The 19,530-nt window shown below is 41.2% G+C and overlaps 1 protein-coding gene across 2 annotated transcripts; it reads left to right on the forward strand.

The window, feature by feature from the left end:
- The first annotated feature begins 669 nt into the window (after positions 1–669).
- Positions 670–18,064, forward strand: mmp15a (matrix metallopeptidase 15a). Of its 2 annotated transcripts, none has more exons than XM_078949020.1 (11): positions 670–1,286; positions 2,056–2,204; positions 4,634–4,756; positions 4,836–5,152; positions 5,268–5,429; positions 8,291–8,673; positions 9,753–9,891; positions 12,301–12,451; positions 12,534–12,649; positions 15,885–16,378; positions 16,409–16,566. In XM_078949020.1, exons 1-10 carry the CDS (start codon positions 1,179–1,181, stop codon positions 16,331–16,333), a joined length of 2,097 nt encoding a protein of 698 aa, XP_078805146.1. In that variant the 5' UTR covers positions 670–1,178; the 3' UTR covers positions 16,334–16,378; positions 16,409–16,566. The 2 variants fall into 2 exon arrangements, with proteins under 2 accessions (XP_078805146.1, XP_078805145.1); XM_078949019.1 differs by having other exon boundaries at positions 862–1,060; positions 1,163–1,286; positions 15,885–18,064.
- Positions 18,065–19,530: the final 1,466 nt, after the last annotated feature.

Raw genomic sequence — 19,530 nt, forward strand, 5'->3', positions numbered from 1 at the left:
AGATCTATAACTAGCACTTATTCTTATAAATCTTATCCCTTCTCAAAATCCTAATGCAGGCTAACTTTTCTACACTGTTGAACTTTAAAATAACATCTTTAAAATTGATTTCATAATGAAATCCTAAATCAAGTTTGTCTATTTGGCGCAAAACGATTTGGACTCGTTTGAATAGTTTCCTTAATTCTAGATCCTAGCTCTTGAGACAAATGTTGGCTGCGCCGATTCTGAGAAGAGCCAGGGAAGGTGTGGAGCAAAGAAGTTGAAACAAAATATTTTGAATGTCTTAAAATGTTTCCCCTTAATGTGTCCATAAAAGGAGGGAAAATTGATATTTTGGCACACTGGCAAAAGTTAAGCAATACTTGTGTTTTAAAAATATATATTGCATTAAAGTCTCAAAGTAAATAGAAGTTAAGTCCTATTTGCTTTGAGTGTTTGGCAAACAGGTACTTAAAAATGAAATGAATCTGTTTATGGAAGACTATCAATGGAAATGCCTCTGAGGGCACAGATCTACACTGTTGACATTGCCCTCTCATGGTGACGTTTCATTTTTAAAGCGCGTGTGATTTCACACTAAAACCATTAGATGGCGATATACCCCGCTCCTCCAGTGTTGGTCAGTTTCAGAGGAGGAGGAGGTGGCCTTCCTCCTCGAAGATCCCCAAACAATCTGGTGTCTTTGTGTTGCGCATAGTCGCGCTCCTCTTTGTTTTTTTTCAAAATAAGGGGAGACTTTCATGAGAACTCTTTAAGATCTTTTTTTTTTTTTTTTGAGCTTCAGGCAGTGACTTCATTGGCTGCTTAACTACTCGTGGACTCGCTTCTGCTCCCGGACTCTTCTAAAGGGAGCCTCTTAGCTGGATTTGGATCATATTATCTACCTTTGTGGACTGGATGAGCCATGAGGCTGCTGCTGCCTCCTGCCTGCCTGCGCGCAACAGTGGAATTTTAGGATGACGAGTTCTCTGCAAAAGTCACTTTACTTTAGTGCACAAACGCAGTCATATTTAACTCTCCAGAAATGAGCGCGCGTCCCCAAAGTTTGTGAACACATGTGAGAGGAGCGCATTAGACAACATCTGAGGTATTGGAGGAAGGTTTTGGTTTCTGGATCACACTGATCTCCATCCCCTCTGTGCGTCATTGCGCCCATCAGACTCTTGAGGAGAAGGATGGCATCCCAACAGCTGTGGACGCGGATTATCTTCACATCTGTATACTTTTTTGTGATGAGCAACGCAATGCCAGATGTTCCTGGGGAGGAAGGCTTCAGTGCTGAGGTAAGTTTCTTACCCATAAAGTATTCTTATTCATCAATCTTTTTCCTCATGGCCTTCCTTGTCTTCAAACTTTGTTTCAGATTTGTATCATACTTAAAAAGCACTTATAGAGTAGGTTAATTGGAAGAAACATAATTGGGTAATTCAGTGAGTCAAAATGAGACTTTAAACTTAAATGGTGTGTAGCTAAATATTGCTTGGAGACAAAAAAAAAAACCTAACTTTTTGAGCAAACTGGGACTTCTAAGCCTTTGTGCTATACAATCTAATCAACAAATATCAATGTAACTTCAACTTTTGCCATGTGATCATGCAGCTTTGAGATGTTGGTCAAAAGAAGACAGAAAACGTGTCGTGTAAACAGCCTCTGGTGCTTTGTTTGGAAACTCTGCTGTTTGAAGGGTTGACTCTTTCTCCCTGAGGAGCCATCATCCTGTTGGCCCTCCACCGTGGCGCATTTTCACCATCAGTGAACAAATAAGAGAAAACATTCATCATAAGGAACATTCACAGCTGTGTTTATTGTGTGTGCCACAAACTTGTGTCGTTTAATCATCATCAAAACAATTTAATCTCCATCTCCTCTTGGCACTGAGTGAAAGAATAAAGAAAGGGCAGGAATGTCATAAAGTTAATGCGAGACATCTGGTTTATATCCTCTCTTTCTCTTTTCCCTTAAACTCCTTCAGTTATTAGATACTCTCCTGCTATTGTAGCTCTCTTATTGGTCTCATCTGCCACCCTGAGAGAGTTTCCTTTCTTCATGCAGGCATGGCTCCGTCACTTTGGCTACCTGTCTCAGGTGAGCAGACAGATGTCCACCATGCAGTCGGCTCAGATCCTGTCCAAAGCCATCAGCGACATGCAGCGCTTCTATGGGCTGGAGGTGACTGGGGTGCTGGACACGGCAACCATCAAGTAAGATCCACATTCTCCCAGATGTGCAGAATTATTGGGTGTCTGCTGGTATCAATAAAATCAAATTTTTCTCCCCGCTTCATTACAAAACCTGGGGGATTGGTGGTTTATTTTTCAATGAAACACGTTTTAAAATAGCTGCCTAGTCTTTTAAAATAAATTATATTAGAGCTTAGACTTCATTTCCAAATATCACCCCATAAAAATAGACTTCCCTGAAGTGCTCATACTCCACACAAACAGCAACAGTTTTTAAGAAGTTTCGTTTTTTTTCTTTTCTGTATAGTGGTTGCAATAAGGTTTTTTTTTAAAAACCATTTAGAGTAAATGCACCCAAGTCATTGCTCCATCTGACAGCTGGAGCTGCTGAACATGTGTGCCGCTTCCTGTCATGAGACTGGGAACATGACACGCATGATCTTTAATGAAGAGCAGGTGCTCTCCACTGAAACGCCTGCTTGTACACACTTATATCTTCAGGTCTAAGTTTTATTCAACTCATCATAAAATGGGGAAATGTAAAAAAACAAAAACAAGTCTGAGGTAATGGTAAATCGATACACTTTTTATGTTTTATATTTTTTTAAAAAAGTAAAGAAACAAGACAAGGACAGCTAAAAGCTAGTAGTGATAACTTAAAGCTTTAACCAAGGACAGACCGGACATGTCACACGTGTTCAGGAAAGTAGGTTCTTCAACCCGTGTTTAGCCAATGGTGTTCACACTAGACAAGTAGGGAGGGGCTTCTTCTTCTTCTTTTTCCTTTGTCCGCCACCTACAGTCGGAAGAGGCTTGGTGCGACATGTCGAAGTGGTCGAATCTCGTCGGCTTTTTCTTTCACAGCTCTGTTTCAAAATATGAAAGATTTGGTGTTATAGAATTTCAACCGTTCCAGACTATTTATTTATTCTCCTTGATCACTTTTGTGAATGAAATGGGAAGCCATCCATACATCACTACCAAATCCAAGTCCCTGATTGGCCAAAGTTTGACCTGTTTTGACATGCATTTAATGGCAGCGTGTTTTGCACATAGAGCCCAAAAACGGTCTCAAAAATGTGTGTAGCTACGGACGAATGCGAGATTTTTGTCACCTGTAAGCCCGAGGCATGCATTTACGTGTGTTTACATAGACTTTTCATTAGAAGTGGCCGCTTGAACGCGCGTTTTCAAGGGCGTTGTGAACGTAGCTTTAGTCACAACTGCCGTTATGGGTGGAAATGGGCTGTGTGCAGGTAAAAAATAGTCAAACCTGTTTGGGGCACACAGGTGACTTACATGAAATATCAAAGTCGCAGACTGCTCAGTGAACCCATAGAGCAAAAATGTTTATGCACAGTTTCCCACGGGCATGCTGCGGGCAACAGGTCGTAGTGAACGGCTATAAAACACCCAAGGGTAAGGAAAGGTGAAGTAGGTGGTACAGAGGCGTTTTGTACATATTTTTCAATTTTCTCAAACCTTTGGGACTGTGATAAGAGCCCGCTGTTCATGTGATACGTGCACGCTCCTCGCATGTGTAGGCATCCTACAGGCACTGTGCGAATCACCTGCACAGGGTGTTTGCGTGCGCTCAGTAAGAAGTCAGTGCTCGCACCTCACTAATTACTAGAGCATGGTGTTTTATTATCCTTACGAATCCTTCAAAATACACTTACCACACGCACAGAAATGGTACGTTCCATTTTCATGATGTCCCTCGAGTCTTAAGGTGGCCTTATGATCCTTGACTTGAGATGCGGTCGTTCCTCCCTACGACTCTCCACGGGCCCAGACAACCCAAAAACCTGCAGCACCTGACTGTGACTATAAGGCTGAAGCCTGTCACTCAGTTGTCATCTATGCAGTTAAAGACAGCCTGCATAGAAAGACGTGGAGCGAAGTGCCCAGCAGGTCTGGAGTTTGCATGAATTATAGAACATTATATTACAAAGTGGTGAAGCATTTAAGGTTTGATAGTTCACACCCTCATTTCTCCACCTCATCAAGAAGGTACAGGTTCAAATCCCAGCTGTGATGTTTGCATGTTCTCCTCGTGCATGTGTGGGTGTGCATTGGTCGTCATTCCAACTGAGACTTGGTTCTCAACTGTCTCACATGTTTAAATAAAGGTTAATGCATCGTCTTTTGTTAACAGTGAATTTTGTAAAGTTCTGTCAAAGGCTGTAGGAAAGGACGAAGAGCTGACTTTACTCTCCAGTCTCTGCATGTGGTGCACCTGCTTAACATGCTGAACTGCATAGTGCTTAGAAAAAACAGCAAATAGAACATTCAGGTGTTTTTTGTGATGTGTATCTGTCGTCTTATAGCGGCAGCTTTGATGCAGACGAGATTCTCTGATTGGACACAGAACTGCTCCGTCCACAGAGATCGGCCGTCCACCCACAAAGCCTTCACAGATCTCTGTGTTTTTGTGTTTGGACGTGCAGAGCAATGCGGCAGCCTCGCTGCGGCCTCCCCGACATAGAACCTGAGGAGCCTGAGGACAGAGCCAGGAAGAAACGCTACGCTCTCACGGGGCAGCAGTGGGACAAAGATCACATCACCTACAGGTTTCCAAAAGCAACTGACGGGAAATGAAACGGCTCTCTTCCTACATTCCTCTAACCAGAGGTCTTTTCTGGTTTTCAGCATCATGAACCAGAACATTCCCTCCTCGCTGGGAGAGGAGAGGACCTCCGGCGCGATCCGCCGGGCCTTCGACATCTGGAGACGGGTCACGCCTCTTACCTTTCAGGAGCTCCCAGCTGTGAATAACATCAACAGCAGCCAGGCGGAGCTCAGCGACATCCTGTTGTTGTTTGCCTCTGGTTTCCATGGTGATATGTCATTGTTTGATGGTGAGGGCGGGTCACTGGCCCATGCGTACTATCCAGGACCAGGGATAGGAGGGGACACACATTTCGACTCAGACGAGCCGTGGACACTGGACAGTGAGAACCCAGAGGGTCAGGAGCATCTCGGATTTTTTCTGTTTTAGCTTTTCCCCCCAAACATTTGAAAACCCCGTCACCAGATGTTCAAACCTTTGACTGACATGAATGCTTCTCATTTCTGCTGCAGGAATAGACCTCTTCCTGGTCGCAGTTCACGAGCTCGGTCATGCTTTGGGTCTACAACACTCTGAAAACCCCAACGCCATGATGGCTCCTTTTTACCAGTGGATTCACCCACAAAACTTCACACTGCACGAGGATGACATCAAAGGAATACAGTACATATACGGTAAGAGGCTCGCCACTCACACAGTTTACACAGCAATACTGGAGTTATCCAGACATTTGGTTTGAGTCACATGTCAGCTAAGACGAGGAAAACAAAGACAGATCAAGTAATTTACAGGTGGATGGATCAGAACGGAGCGAAGGCCGCCCAGAGTAGTTTCTACGTCACAAACCCGCTCTTTTACAACCAACATTGTTTTGTCTGCTCCTGATTTACAACAATTTGAGCAAAGATATACTCAGAAATGCAATTTTACGCCTAGTTTTTTTCTAAAATAAATGTCCTCCAGCGTTAGAAAAATGCCACAAATGTTAAAAATATCAAAAAAACAAAAATGGAAAATATAGAAATTTGTTTTTTTTGTTTTAGTTATATATGAGAGAACTAGATCGCTTTCCGTTTGCATTTTTGCCTGTTTGGTGCTTTAAAAATGTGTATTTTTCATGTTATCATACATATGTATAGAAGAAATGTTTGTCCTTTTTCTAAACCGACACCCATTAGCTTTTTCTGTGGCAGCAGCCAACAAATCAGAAAAGTAAACATGGAGAGCTCATTTTTGTAGTTTTTCTTCATGCTAAAGCAAGTTTTTCTATAAAAACTCTATTCAGATTAGAGGACAGCATGTCAGCTATAATGAAGGGTTAAATCACGCTGGAACGTCACATTTTGATCTTATCAGAAGATGGTAAAAAAGGCTTCACAAAAAGCATTGTGCACAGAGTTGTGGACCTCACTGGGAGTAGTGTGTCCAGCATTCCGCCGTCATGCACTCATCTTTCTCTGGCTGAATGGAAGGCATTATTAAGTCACACTCTGCATGTTTTTGTGCACAAGTGTCTGTAATGTGTGCGTTTCTTTTAACCTAAGGCGGGGGGTTTTCCATAAGGGGTCGTGTGCATTTTTCCAGGCTTGTCTACCCTCAAATTTAGGGTCGCAAAACAGAAAAAAAAAATTCATCCAGTACAACAATCTTGTGTATGATTATAGGTCCTTTCGGCCTCGTCTTTCCACACTCACACAGATGTGGCTCATTGATATGCCTACACTTGTAGCAGCAGAGTAAAACACGGCTTTGACGGTGTAGATCTTGTAATCTCTCTGCTGTAAACACTGACGAAAATATTTTGCTTGAAATTATACAGTTGCCTCTTTTATTAAACAGATCTGAAGCAGTGCATTGAAGGAACTGACCTCTGAGACTGCAAGCCTTTCAGATAAATATTTGGGTTTTTCTTTTTATCTGACTTTTTTCACTGTAGCTTTTATAGACGAAGCCACGACTTGACCTTTATTTTTCTTTGACAGTTTCTGATCCGTTCATTTGAATTAGTTTTTGTTTTTTTTCCAGTCCTGATCTGTCTGCGGACTGATTGCTCATAATTACTGAGCACAGTGTGAGCCAGAGGGTAAAATGGAGTGTGTTGATGCTACACTGAGTAATTTTTTCATGCCTCCGTTATTCTGCTGTGACAGCTCCAACCGTCCAGGATGATCTGCTCCGTCCTGTCAGACCATTCCACTTTAAAACCTCTTGGATTTGGTTTTTAGTCTGTAATACATTCTGATTTAATCTTATAAATTATTCTCATTCCAGAGACATTTTTATTATCTTTATTTACATTGACCTACTCCTTTTTTTACTTTTTGTTTTGTAATTTCTGTTTTTTATATATTTTTGTTACTGTTATACAATTTGGTGCTACAAAGTCTTAAAAAAATAACGTTTGTTGGATGTATTAACCGACCAAACCTCCACGTTTGAAGGATTTCTCTTTTTGGTTTCAAAACAGCCTTTTAATTTTTGCCTTACAAATAAGTAAAAAGAAAAAAAAATCCAATTCAAAGAGAAAAACCTTTATTAGAACAACAGAACCAAACGGTGGACAGAAAAACTGACTTAGACTGTAGGAAACATGAAGTATATATTCAATTTTCTGCACATCCTAAGTGGAAATCTTGCCAGGAGGGTCACAATGAAGTCGCAAATGTCATGCACTCTCATTACTATCACACCAACCGCTCTAGATTTACACGTTTGTTTATGTATGTGTAAAGTACGACTCCAACGATGCAGCTCACATTCGTCTCTGGAGTAAAAAAGTATTGATGTGTTTGATGACAGTTTTGACTCCCGCTTTAGACAAAGGGGTTTTAAAAATAGACGGCTGTACGTTGCTTCCTTTGGATGGAGACACTGTCATTCGTGTCCTCTGAGTGGCTGAACCGACAACCTTTTGTTGCATCAAAAATATCCAGACCTCTATGGAACTTTTTAACGACCCTGAATCTGTTTATAAAAAGACCCTATTGTGTGTGTGTGTGTGTGTGTGTAGTTAAACCAAAGCAGTGCATCAGACACAGCAAATCACCAAAATAAAAGCCTTTTTGATTTAAAAAGGATAGGAAAAACATTCGAAGATGACAGCAATTAAAAAAAAAAGGATTTTCTGCTCTTTGATAGCTGAGTTTTGGCCTAAATCTACTCCTTAAAAATATTTCTGCCCTCAGGGAAATACAATCCATCAGCTGTCCACGCTCATTATGTAAGTGCCGGCATCTGTGTGTTTTTTTGATCTCTAAGCAACCAGCAGATTTTTCCAGAGAGCTGCAGTGACGATGTGTCGATTACGCTTTTGGTCGCTGCACAGAATGGAACGGCGCACTCAGAGATTCAGTTCTCCAGATGGGATCCAGTTGTCGGCTATAAAAAGTGACCCTAGTTCACATAGTTCTGTCTGCCAGATGGTTGGTTTCCAAATGTCCAAATGTATTTATCATCTAAAAGATAACCGCTTCCTGCCCTTGGATAGAAGTATAATATAAATGTTGTGTAATCTCAACCTTTTTCTTGTTTTTAGGTCCTCCTCTTATCACAGATGCCCCGCCCATTTCTCCAGACACTGACGACGGTCCCATCGATGACTTCACCCCTTCACCGGCCCTTCCGCCTAAATTTCAACCCACTTCCCCCTCCCACTCCACCTCACCTCCTGAGAAGACCACCGAGGGCAACCTGGACCCCCCTGCCCAACCTAAGCCGAGCCCCACCTTAACTCCCACCTTGCCAACGCCCAACCCCACCGACTTCCAACCCAAGCCGGAACCTGTCACCCCACCCATAAGAAAAGAGACCTCGCCTCCACCCAGGCATCCGAAGCGGCCAGACAACCAACCCCCCGACATCTGTGATGGGAACTTTGACACGGTCACCGTGCTGAGGGGGGAGATGTTCGTTTTTAAGGTGAGCTTCAAAAACCTAACCCTTGTCTCGATTGGTAAAGATCTTCAAGAAAAGTCAATGAGGGGGGCTTCAGGGATGCCACAAACCCAAGTTAACAAGATCCTGCTCTATTAACAAATTACAAAAAGGTTATTAGAATTTAAGGTTGTCGTTTTGTAAAGCACAACTTAGACATCGAACCGGCACAAAACTGTGACTCAAAAATTGAGGTTTGAACCGAATCATGGGAAAAGTGAATCATCTCATAGTGTGTTTATAGCAGTTAAAAACAATCTGTCGGCTCATCTGCTTTCTTGGAGATCACATGGACCAGAAACCAGGTCTGTTCACCAGGTCAGAGGATCAAAGAGACCAGTTTAATCCTCATTTAGATTATTTAAACAGTTATGTGTATACATTTAGGGCTATGAAAAGTAGTAGCACACGTCTACACGTCTTTGCCATTGACGTTACTTTATATAAGAACTGCACAGAGTAGAAAATGGTTTGCTTCCAGTTCCAGTAAAGGGAAGTCCTTTCTGTCACCATTTTTTTCACCGATACTGACGTCGCCATGTTGGTGCCAGCAGTTTTTGGTCCGAGTCGGTGTTACTATGGCAACTGCTTTGGCCAATCAGGAGTGAGCCTGTTGGAAGGCCACACCCGTACCACTTGAAAGCGAGCTACGCATATTCTGTCAATCAAACGTTTTAACCCTGGGACATGGGGACCAGCAGGCTCCACCTACTTTTATTGATTGGTCAGTTTATAAGTTAAAAACTTGCACCACAACACAATATCATAAAAAAATATGAATTAGCAAGAAAGTGTTAAAAAAAAGCAGACAAGAAAATGTATTCTGAGAAATAGAATGAGTAATAGCTGTTTGGTACTTCCTGTTTGCATTGCCACGGGGGAGGAGTCAGTCCAACCGTGTCTCCTCTTTGACTTCTATTGCATTGATGTTTTTCAGTTTATTAAACATTACATGTCATTTTATGGATTACCCTTCACTTTAAAGTAACGTGGAGTCATAAAAAAAGTTTTTGCTGAATGATTCTTCTAAAATGTTCATGCTGTTCTTGTGTTTGCTCGTGTAGGGACGCTGGTTCTGGCGAGTGCGGAGGAAACGGGTACTGGATAACTATCCCATGCCAATATCTGTCTTCTGGATTGGTCTCCCCAGCGACATCGATGCAGCCTACGAACGCCGTGATGGCAAATTTGTCTTCTTTAAAGGTCAGACGTTTAGCTATGATCGAGAGAAACCCTGTCAGCAGCTGAAAGAGCTCCTATCAACTGACCACACCACAAAACCCCAAAACCTTTTCTTTATAGTGTTCTAGTTGTTTACAGTGTTTTTAACTTTTTACATGTTCAGCCTCTCGTTAAAAGCCCAGGATTGTTTCCTGTGGATCAGTTTGAGAGTGGGACCCATGAAGAGAAACCAGGAGGGAAGCATGCCTGCTTTGATTCGAGTTGCTCAAAGTGAAAGAAAACATTGCACGCTCAGCATTATTTTTTTTCCACCGCACAGCTTGATTTATGTGGAAATAGTATCCATGCAACACCAACTCAACTCTGTATGTCTGACCCTTATGAAAAAGAAAGCGCTCCTCAGCTGAAGGATTCAACCTGCAAACATGTGAACAATCTGGCTGCAGATCTTGTGTTTGTGTGTCGTTGCATGGCCATGGTTTTTGTGCGTTAATGAATGTTTATGAGCGCGCTGGGTGTTTTTGAAGGAGGCCCGTGCAGCGTTGCAGCTGTTGTTGGACCAGCGCACTTGAACTGAGTCCAAGAAAGCCTCATGAGAGCAGTGGATTGCATCAGCCTGCTGCCCTGCTCTAGATTTTAACAGCTGTGGTCCTTTCACTTCCCAGCAGGACCCTGCGGTGACGTCTCAGCAGGCTTTTTCATGCTTTCTGGAGGCGATAAGCTGCAGATTTACATGTTAAACCAAAAAAAAAGTTCTCTGCTAAAACAATTTCTGCTCTAAATAGATTTTTGGAGATATTTTTAATGAGCTGTGTGCAGCATAACCTTCTCTTTGAGTGGGTCCCAGGCAGATCTTTTACAGTACTTTCTTTGAAAGTGCATTAATGAAGACATATTTGCATAGTATGGCAGTCTAAACGGCGCCTCAGTTCTTCATAGCTGTTACTTGTGGGATTTGGGCCCACAGTTCTGTGAGGTGGTCGGTCCAGTCTGGCCTCTGCCATTGTAGTAAACTCTGTCTACACATTTTTGGAACTAAGGGAGCCTGTGTAGGTCATTTGTTTAGCATTTGCAGAAGTTTCTAGCTGCTGTACAGACGGTTTATGTTCAGAGCCGTCTGTTTATCTGTTTGTTCGTCTTCTGCTCAAACATTAAATGTGCGTTTGTGAAACTCAGAACTTAGGGAGATTTGCAATAATCCTCCCTCAGTGTTCTTTAAGTTTACTTTTCATATACTATCTTTATTTAGTAAACCTAAAAATTTGTCAAAAAAAATATTCAGTTAGCATACTTCTTACACTACATGGTCTTTATTGTAGTATAGTTGTTGTACTTATACTCAAATGTACTTAATAAATTCAACCTCAAGTGTACTATTTTCTGCTTAAGGCTAGATGACTTCCAGAGCTCCGGAACTGAAAATGTTGCTTCTTTATGCTTTAAAACCACATTTTAAATTTTGTTTAAGTTTGGCTAAGTGGTTAATACATCTTCCTAAAATGTAATTTGGCTACAGCAGATACTTACTTGTGCTTTTTTTTTCACTTTCACTCTTTTACTCCAAATACAGAAACGCTGCAGAGCCAAAGGTCAGACTGCGAACTTGCCAAGTTGGTCTCGCTCAGAGGCGACCCGCTCGCATAACGACCGGCTTTGGCTTTTTTTCTGATCAAAATGTTTTTTCTTTGTGTTATTTTTTTCTGTATGTTAGAGAGTCTTATTGGTCCAGCGTTAACCAAATTTTCACAAAAATCAAAGTGGAATTGGTATATATATATATATATATTGTTTTCTTTATAAACAGAGGATTTAGAAACCCACTCCTAATGAGAAATCATCAAATATTTCAGTTTTCTTAGATAAAGATATGCTGCCTGAGAGCTTCTGGATGACAACATTTAAAATGAGCCTTTTGAAGAATCTGAGGATCTATTGAGGGTTTAAATTTGCTTTGCAGTAGCCTAAAAAATCTAAAAGAAAAGTTGTTTAAGAATCCCTAGAGAACTATATCAGTACAAAAAAAGCTAACTTCACTTTAAATTATACACTTTTGTGAAGTCTGTGTTTCTTTTTGCCAACTATTTTGTGCAAATTTATTAGCAGAGGTGTCAGCGTACACGTGTCAGGGAAAGCAGTTCAGGGCGTCCCGCCGCAGCACAGTCTGGCAAAAGAAGTGGAAAGTGTTTGGAAATGTCCAAATGCTGGGATAGAGAACACATTTCACAGAAGAAAGTGCTGGAAATCTTTGCTAAGGGTATCTTTCAGTTTTATGTTTTCATTACTTTTCTTTCTTGGAAAGTTCAGTCAAATCATTTTTCTATGCCGTTATTTATGATTGATCCCGTCTTGTGCTTTTGATGGAATCTAGCCTTATTTTGCCCCTTTATTTACGGCTTCATTCCGTCTTTTGTTTTGTTTTTCTGTCTGAAGATGATCAATATTGGGTGTTCAGAGAGGCGGACGTGCTTCCAGGGTACCCACAGCCTCTGTATGAATACGGGCGAGGACTTCCCATGCACAAAATCGACACAGCCCTCTGGTGGGAGCCCAGTGGAAACACCTATTTCTTTACAGGAGACAGGTACGGTTCCGAACATCCGAATCCATCAATGAATACAAGCTTCGTTGGCTGTGAAGATGTTTAATGCATCTTCTGTCTTTAGATATTGGTGTTTCAGCGAGGACACCCGGACGACGGACAGAGAGTCTCCCAAGCCGATCAGCACCTGGGGCAGGATCCCTCACTCCCCCAAAGGAGCCTTCCTCAGTGAGGATGGTGGTAAGAGCGTTTTTTTAATGTGGGCTTTAGCTATTCGGATGCAGGGTAAGGCCCATAAGAAGAACCAGCAGGAAGCGATACAGATGGAGGAGAATACGAGTTTTAAAAAATAAAAGAGAGAGAAGAAAGGTGAAATGGTTCACAGAGATGAAGCCTTGGAGATGGGTTAGACTGAGGCAAACGGAGCAGAGAGAGGGCAACGGGAGGAGAAAGAGCTGAAAGGAATGAGAGCTCTGGGGGGGATTCCAGAAAGCAGGTTATGTGAGTTACCACGGTAAGTTTGATGCTAAGGAAGCGGATAACCTCAGCTTTTGGTTTCAGGGTATGTCAAGTTGCCATAGCAACTCATGCTCTGAACATAACCTGGTCTGGAGCAGGTTTAGTTGAAGGTTAGTTTGTTTTCAGAGAGGTGAAGCAGCATGGCATGTCCATTTGAAGATGATTTAGTGGATGAAGAAGCTCAGATAATACTTTTCCCACCGTGAGAGGGTGATAAGACCACATATGGATGTTGGAAAGATAAACTTTTTTACATTGATCTAACTTCATTATTTGCTTCAGTTAAAATAAATCCTTTTTTTTAGTTAAGTCAGCTTAAATATAACATGTAGTTATCAGACATTTATTTTACTTTCATTCAAATAATTCAAATTAATTAGGTGTAACTTTGGTGCTGCTGTTAGATCGGCAGCACAAGGAATTGTGGGATACCATTCCCTTTGCCTGTCTGGACGGATTTTAGTTTAAGTGTGGGTTTTTGACCAAATGTGTTTTTCCGAGTTATTTTACCCTGTTATGTTTAATTATTTCTGCACCATGAGTGGGGTGGGGTGGGGGTGGGGGGGATGATGAGGTTATTTAGCACCCCAAGTGCCACTTGTTAATCCACACTGTATCATTAAGCTTTATTTTGCAAATCCTCACTATATCATTCATTTTAATGTTATAAAAATGAGAATATCTGCGGCCTCAAACTTAGACATATGCATTTGAATTGGAGTAATATGACATTTAGTTAGATAAATATGTAAATTTGAGCTGTATAAACACTAATTGAGTTGGATAGACGTAAGAAATTAAGTTGAATACATTTAACTCAATTACTTGTTACCAATTGAAGGAAATCGTTTAAGTTCGATAAATTATATATATACGTCACAATGAAAATGGAAATGAGATAGAAACTCGTGCGTTTACTTTGTCGTTCTTTTTCTCCAAGCAGAAACTCTTTCTTTTGCTGATGATGCAGCTGTATTTCTTTTTTGATGGACGTATAATCTTCATATGCCGCCATTAAAATCTCCGACTCCGTCTCACTGAAGTATAGTGCTCTCTTTTTTTTCTCCACGCGTTTCTTTGGTGACTCGGGAAATCTACGATCCATTGAGAATGTCTTTATGTACTTGACGTGCACGTGCATTAACCCAGGGTTACCAAGTCGAGTGTAATTACGCCAACTCAAATCCAGTCTTTTGGAACCGACACACCCAGAGTAAGCAACTTCAGGTGGATTTCAGCCAGAGTTCAGGGTTAAAGTCAGGGAAGTTCAAACATGCTTCCTGGAATACCCCCCTGGTTTGAGGGTTGGCCCATCCTTCCTTTGGAAATTAGATTTGCAGTAGAGCTTCCTCCAAACGCACTCAGTAACCGTCAGATCGCATCTCCACCCAAACTGCCCTCCTGTCTCTGCGAGCAGCCGGCTTTCAGCCGCAGAGCTGTGTCAGAGCACGTTTACCTCACCAGCGCAAGGGAGGAGCTTTCTGCATCATTTCCCAGTTAGTGCGTGACGGCCATATGCTCTACGGATCCACACAAATTTGTATGACTAATGGGACACGAGAATGTTTCTCATGTTGGAGTCTGCTCTTTGTTTGCATTAGAACAGGATGGAGATAAATTCTCTCCTCGTAGTTTCTTAAACACAAATGAAGACGTTTTTAAGGAAACCCTTTCAGCTTTTATTCTGGGTTTGCTGGGATGTTAGATGGATCTTAAACGTTCAAATGAACAGCATTAAGACTGAGGTTGAAATGTTGACTCCAGATTGTCGGTGAAGCTTGTCATTCATGCAGGTGGCGTACAGTCTTGAGGTTGAGACATAGCAACTGGTCTTCCTTTTGAATGTGCTGCTGCTTGTCTGCATCTCTGAAGTTTTTTTATCATTTGAGAATGAAGTTTAACAACTCTATAGCTGTGCTTTTTAGGGATTTTCTTCCTAAAACTAGAGGAGGACTCTGGAACAGCCTCCCTGGAGCCAAACGGCAGCTCTTATGAGGAAAACAAAGACGTGTTTTAAAACTCAAGTCAAGACGTTTTTATTTAGAAGAGCTTTTTAGCTGACCTTTTTATCCTTTACTTGTGTTTTACGTGAATGCCTGAGAATGTTTTACCTGCTTTAAGCATCGTGTACCGTTTCTTTTATATTCCTCTCTGGTTTTATCTTGTTTTGAGCACTTGGTGAATGGCTCTTTGTGAAATTGCTATATAAATAAAGATTCACTTACTTCTATTTAGAATAAGCAGTGGATGATATCTTCACCAAAAACATTGGTTGTCTATTTTTTTAAAATATCTATATAAATAACCCTCTTGAGCATGCAAATAAATCAACAGTGCATTTAAACCCCACTGATTAAATTTTTTTTTTTTTTACACGTTCTTCTGAAATTTTTCTGATTACCAAGGACATCTGTAAAGAGAATTAGGCTTCAAATTAAATTTCTAAGTATTTCTGTAATCAAATCGTTGCTTATCAGGAGGAATTAAAAAAAAATTGGAAAATAGCTTATTTGTGACGGAGAAAATACGCTGGGCGGGGCCACAAGCTCCCCGCTCCGCTCCTTCCTGATGCATTCACTTACAGACAAATCGATCCACGCTTGTCTTTGTTTTCCTCGTCAGAGCTGCCGCCTGGCTCAAAACTGTACGGCTGGAAAGCTCCAATAAAGCTCGCCGGTAAAGGCTGTGGGTGTGAGGGGCTATAAGGTTAGCAGGAAAGCATGTAAACAGAGAGCTCTCGTTAGTGGGGAAAGGAAGTGGGGCGGGGTTGCTCTAAGGACCACAATTCAGGGGCGAAATTCTTATGATCTACTGGTGCTCTGCAGAAACTATGTCCTAGAAAATGACACAGCTTTTTTAATTTGGGCTTAAAACAGCATAATTATAATTAAAAGACCACCAGGAATAGACGTTTGGACTAAAATGAAAACTATGAAATTGTTTTCTTCTTCTCCAGCGTACACATATTTCTACAAAGGCAGCAGTTACTGGAGGTTTGACAATAAACGATCAGAAGCAGACAAAGGCTATCCCCGCTCCATCCTGAAGGACTTCATGGGGTGTGTGGGGATCCCCGATCCGAAGCCTGACCCCGAGCTGGAGCTGGACCGCGAGGAGAAACCGGTCCGTCCCGCAGATCGAGGCAAAGACGAGCACAAAGAGCCAGAAGACGACAAAAGCAGCAAGTCTGATGATGCAGAGGACGGTGAAGACAAAGAGAAGAACTTGGTCATACCGGTGGCGAACAACGAATCTAAAGTCATGACTCTCATCATGGTGACGGTTCCTCTGGTGCTCATCTTGTGCATCCTAATCCTAATCTTTGCAATCCTCAGGACGCTGCAGAACAAAGAGCCACCCAGGGCTTTGGTGCACTGCAAGCGTTCACTGCAGGACTGGGTTTGATGCCCGCCGTCATCACGTGCTTGGTGTCATCCAATGGCTTGAAAAGTTTTCCTTTTCACTGGGTTATCTGCAGAGCGGATGTTTCCTGCTCATGAAAACAATCAAAGAAGTGAAGCCAGCACCTCTGGAAAAACAAATCTCTCCTTCTGCCCTTGAATGTAGCTTTGCCAGAAGTTTTGCTTTGTGCCTTAAAGAAGTCAAATTATTTTTTTGCACAATAATATATATATAGATATGTGCGTATTTTTACCACTATGAGTTTACAAAAGATCTAATCGTAGACAGAGGAGGTACATTTGATTTGTTTGTAGCATAAATGAAGTCAAAAGAGCACATACTTTACATCCCACAGAAGCACAGAGACATGAGTGCCTCACACCTTCAAACACTAGTGTTAACATAAATTTATCTTTCACATATATTTGATTTAGGTGCCTCTGTCAATCAAAATGTGTTTTTTTTCTTCCAGAAAACACATCGTTTGCACTTTTAATTTGCTTATTTTAATCTTTGTTTTGCTGGGGTTGGGGGGGGTTATGTTAGTGTTTCCGTGAAGCCCCGACCAACGCAGGAATGTTGGACAGCTGCGTGTCCATGATTTTGGGCTATACAAATAAAATTGAATTGAATTGAATTGAATTGAATTGAATTGAATTGACTACCCCTCTCCCCGCCGAGCCTGTATTCGCCCCCGCGTGCACCAGCATCACAAGCTCGGCTCTCGTCTGCGCATACATGTCTGCAAACACACGAGCGTAGGTCTGTGCACAGACACCCCGGCTCCAGCCACCCCTCCTCCCACCACAGTCATGCTAACTGCTCAGACTGCAACATCCCGGTGGGAGCATGTGATGGAAATCCAGCCCCACAGCTCAGAAACACTTTGTTTTGTGCTTCATAAAAGTCTCCTATTGACATTCTGTGAGGAGTAACAACACAAAAACAGTTCCCTTCTTTCAGTCCCTTTCCCTTTCAGCTCACATGGGCTCAAAGCTGATTCTTAGTCGACGAGAGAAGCCAGCAGGCTGCAGAAGAATGGGTCAAGGTCTGGTTTCCATTAAGCCCACATGCTGCTGATTTAGTAGTGGGGAGGAGGGAGAGGAGGGTTTGGGAAAAATACAGCAAAAGTGGGGTTATGGAGTTGGTGGTAAATAAGAGGAATTAGGGGAGGAGGAGGAGACAAGGAAAACGAGTGAAGGAAGGAAGCAGAAAGCAAGGATGGAAGCTATTCGAGAGCCAGGGCAATGCTGGCGTTGCGCCTCATGACCTAGATCATTGGGTCCACTTTCCTGTTTCAGCTCCTCTTTAACTCCTTCCTTCCTCTGCAGCTTTTTGTGCTGTTTTCCTCCTTCCTCGCTTTCTCCTTTCCGCTCTTTGCCGCAGCTTTTCTGAGATAATGAATGCTCATCTGCAGGATGTGTCTGGCTTTTGTTTTATTGTTTTCCCCCGTTGGGCATTCCACTATCTGTCAGTCAGTCTTTGCAAAACCAACATGTTATTATTGTTACTCCATCATCTGAATACTTATCTTCAAACCGTAAGAAACTTTTGTTAAATGTGTGTTTTAGACTTAATGTGCATAGTTTTGTACATTTATTCGGTTCGGGTGTTCCGTAAAAACAGCCGTAGAAGAATATAACAACCTTGATGCATGCAGGGCATGTTCTGTAAAGCCTGTGCACTCTGGTGTAGAGTCCGTTAAAGAATTCACAATAAAAACAATGAAAGGACGCTCGTGTAGTTTTCTTTTGCCACAGTTAAAGTTTCAAACCTCCATCCGCTGACAATTATGTGGTAGGTCTAGTTCAACAGTGGAACCTCAGCCAGGCCACAGGGGGGCAGCAGGGCTCCAATAGTGAATAAACTGCACAAAACGGCCAAGAAAGCAAATGTTTCTGATTTGTCAATAGAAAAAAAAATGCATTTAGGTTCAAAACTGTATCAGTTCTGTTCTCATTTGAAAGTTTGATCTGTACCATTGAAAAAATGTGTCGTAGTCAGACATGTTTGTGGTTTAAATCTCTTTGTTTTATCAATATGGCACTTTTTCAATTCCCCCCCCCCAAATAACCTTTTTATATAATAGTCTATTTTATGCTCTATATTACTCGCATTCCTTCTTTCACATCTTTTTCTCCTCCAAACTATTCCCTCTTAAAATCTGACCAAAAACATTGACACAGAACTGCTGGGTTGGTTATTTTCCCCTCTACTACTGTTTTGTTGTCAATAGTAGTAAATAAATGGCAACCAAATGACAGCGTTTTGAAAGATTCTGCATCCAGCAGATGAAGCAGTGTTTCAGGTGAGTATCAGAGTTTAGATGAGTTTTAGTAAAATGTGTCAGGAGCTGCAAATCCTTCCTCGTTTTAATATTCAAAACAAAACTGCAAACTGTTCAGGTGTCTATAGCAACGGTGTATTATGGGGGATTCAGGTATATAGAGACAAAAATAAAAAGCTGATATTATTCTGCACATGTTTATGGAAGAGAATAAAGTAGAGTTTGAGTAGAATAGAATGCCTTTATTGTCGCAGTCCACATGTACAATGAGATTAAAATGCATCACTGTGTTCAAGGAGCATAATACATAATATAAAAAAATGATATTAACATGTGGGTTGTTGGCAAAAGGGTGTTGAATACTGTAAGTAAGTGAGAAAATGTAAATTGCAGATCAATCCCATGATGCCTGTTAATGCAAATTTATGATAAATTTATGATAAACTATTCAATTACATTAATTTAATATCTATGTGGAACCAAAAACATTGGGTGATTTTATTTTTTCTAAACTGGAAATAAATTCATGCATCAAATTAAATTGAATAAATACACCAATATAAGAATTTAAAAGCCATTATTGTCGATACGGTAAAATAAAGGTATAAAAGTAAAATAAATACAAATGCATTTGTATATATTACATACACACCAGCACAGAATGTAATCAGGACACCTGGAATTTTAAGATTTTTATTTCCTTTGCAAAGAAGTTATTTTTAATCGAAGAAAAAAAAGAAAAAAGGCAGCAGGAGAAATACAGAAACAGAAGAATTGAAGGGAGTGCTGTGAGTTGCTGCCATCCTAGCAAAAAGTAGTTTTGAAGTTTATTTTATTAAGTAAGCTTAAGTATAGCGAGTATACTACAGACCATATTTATTGTTTTCATATTTGACCTTTTATAGTAAAGATA

The sequence above is a fragment of the Oryzias latipes genome, chromosome 6, assembly GCF_053564925.1.
Source record: "Oryzias latipes strain Hd-rR chromosome 6, Olatipes_Hd-rR_3.1".
NCBI classification, from domain to species: Eukaryota; Metazoa; Chordata; class Actinopteri; order Beloniformes; family Adrianichthyidae; genus Oryzias; species Oryzias latipes.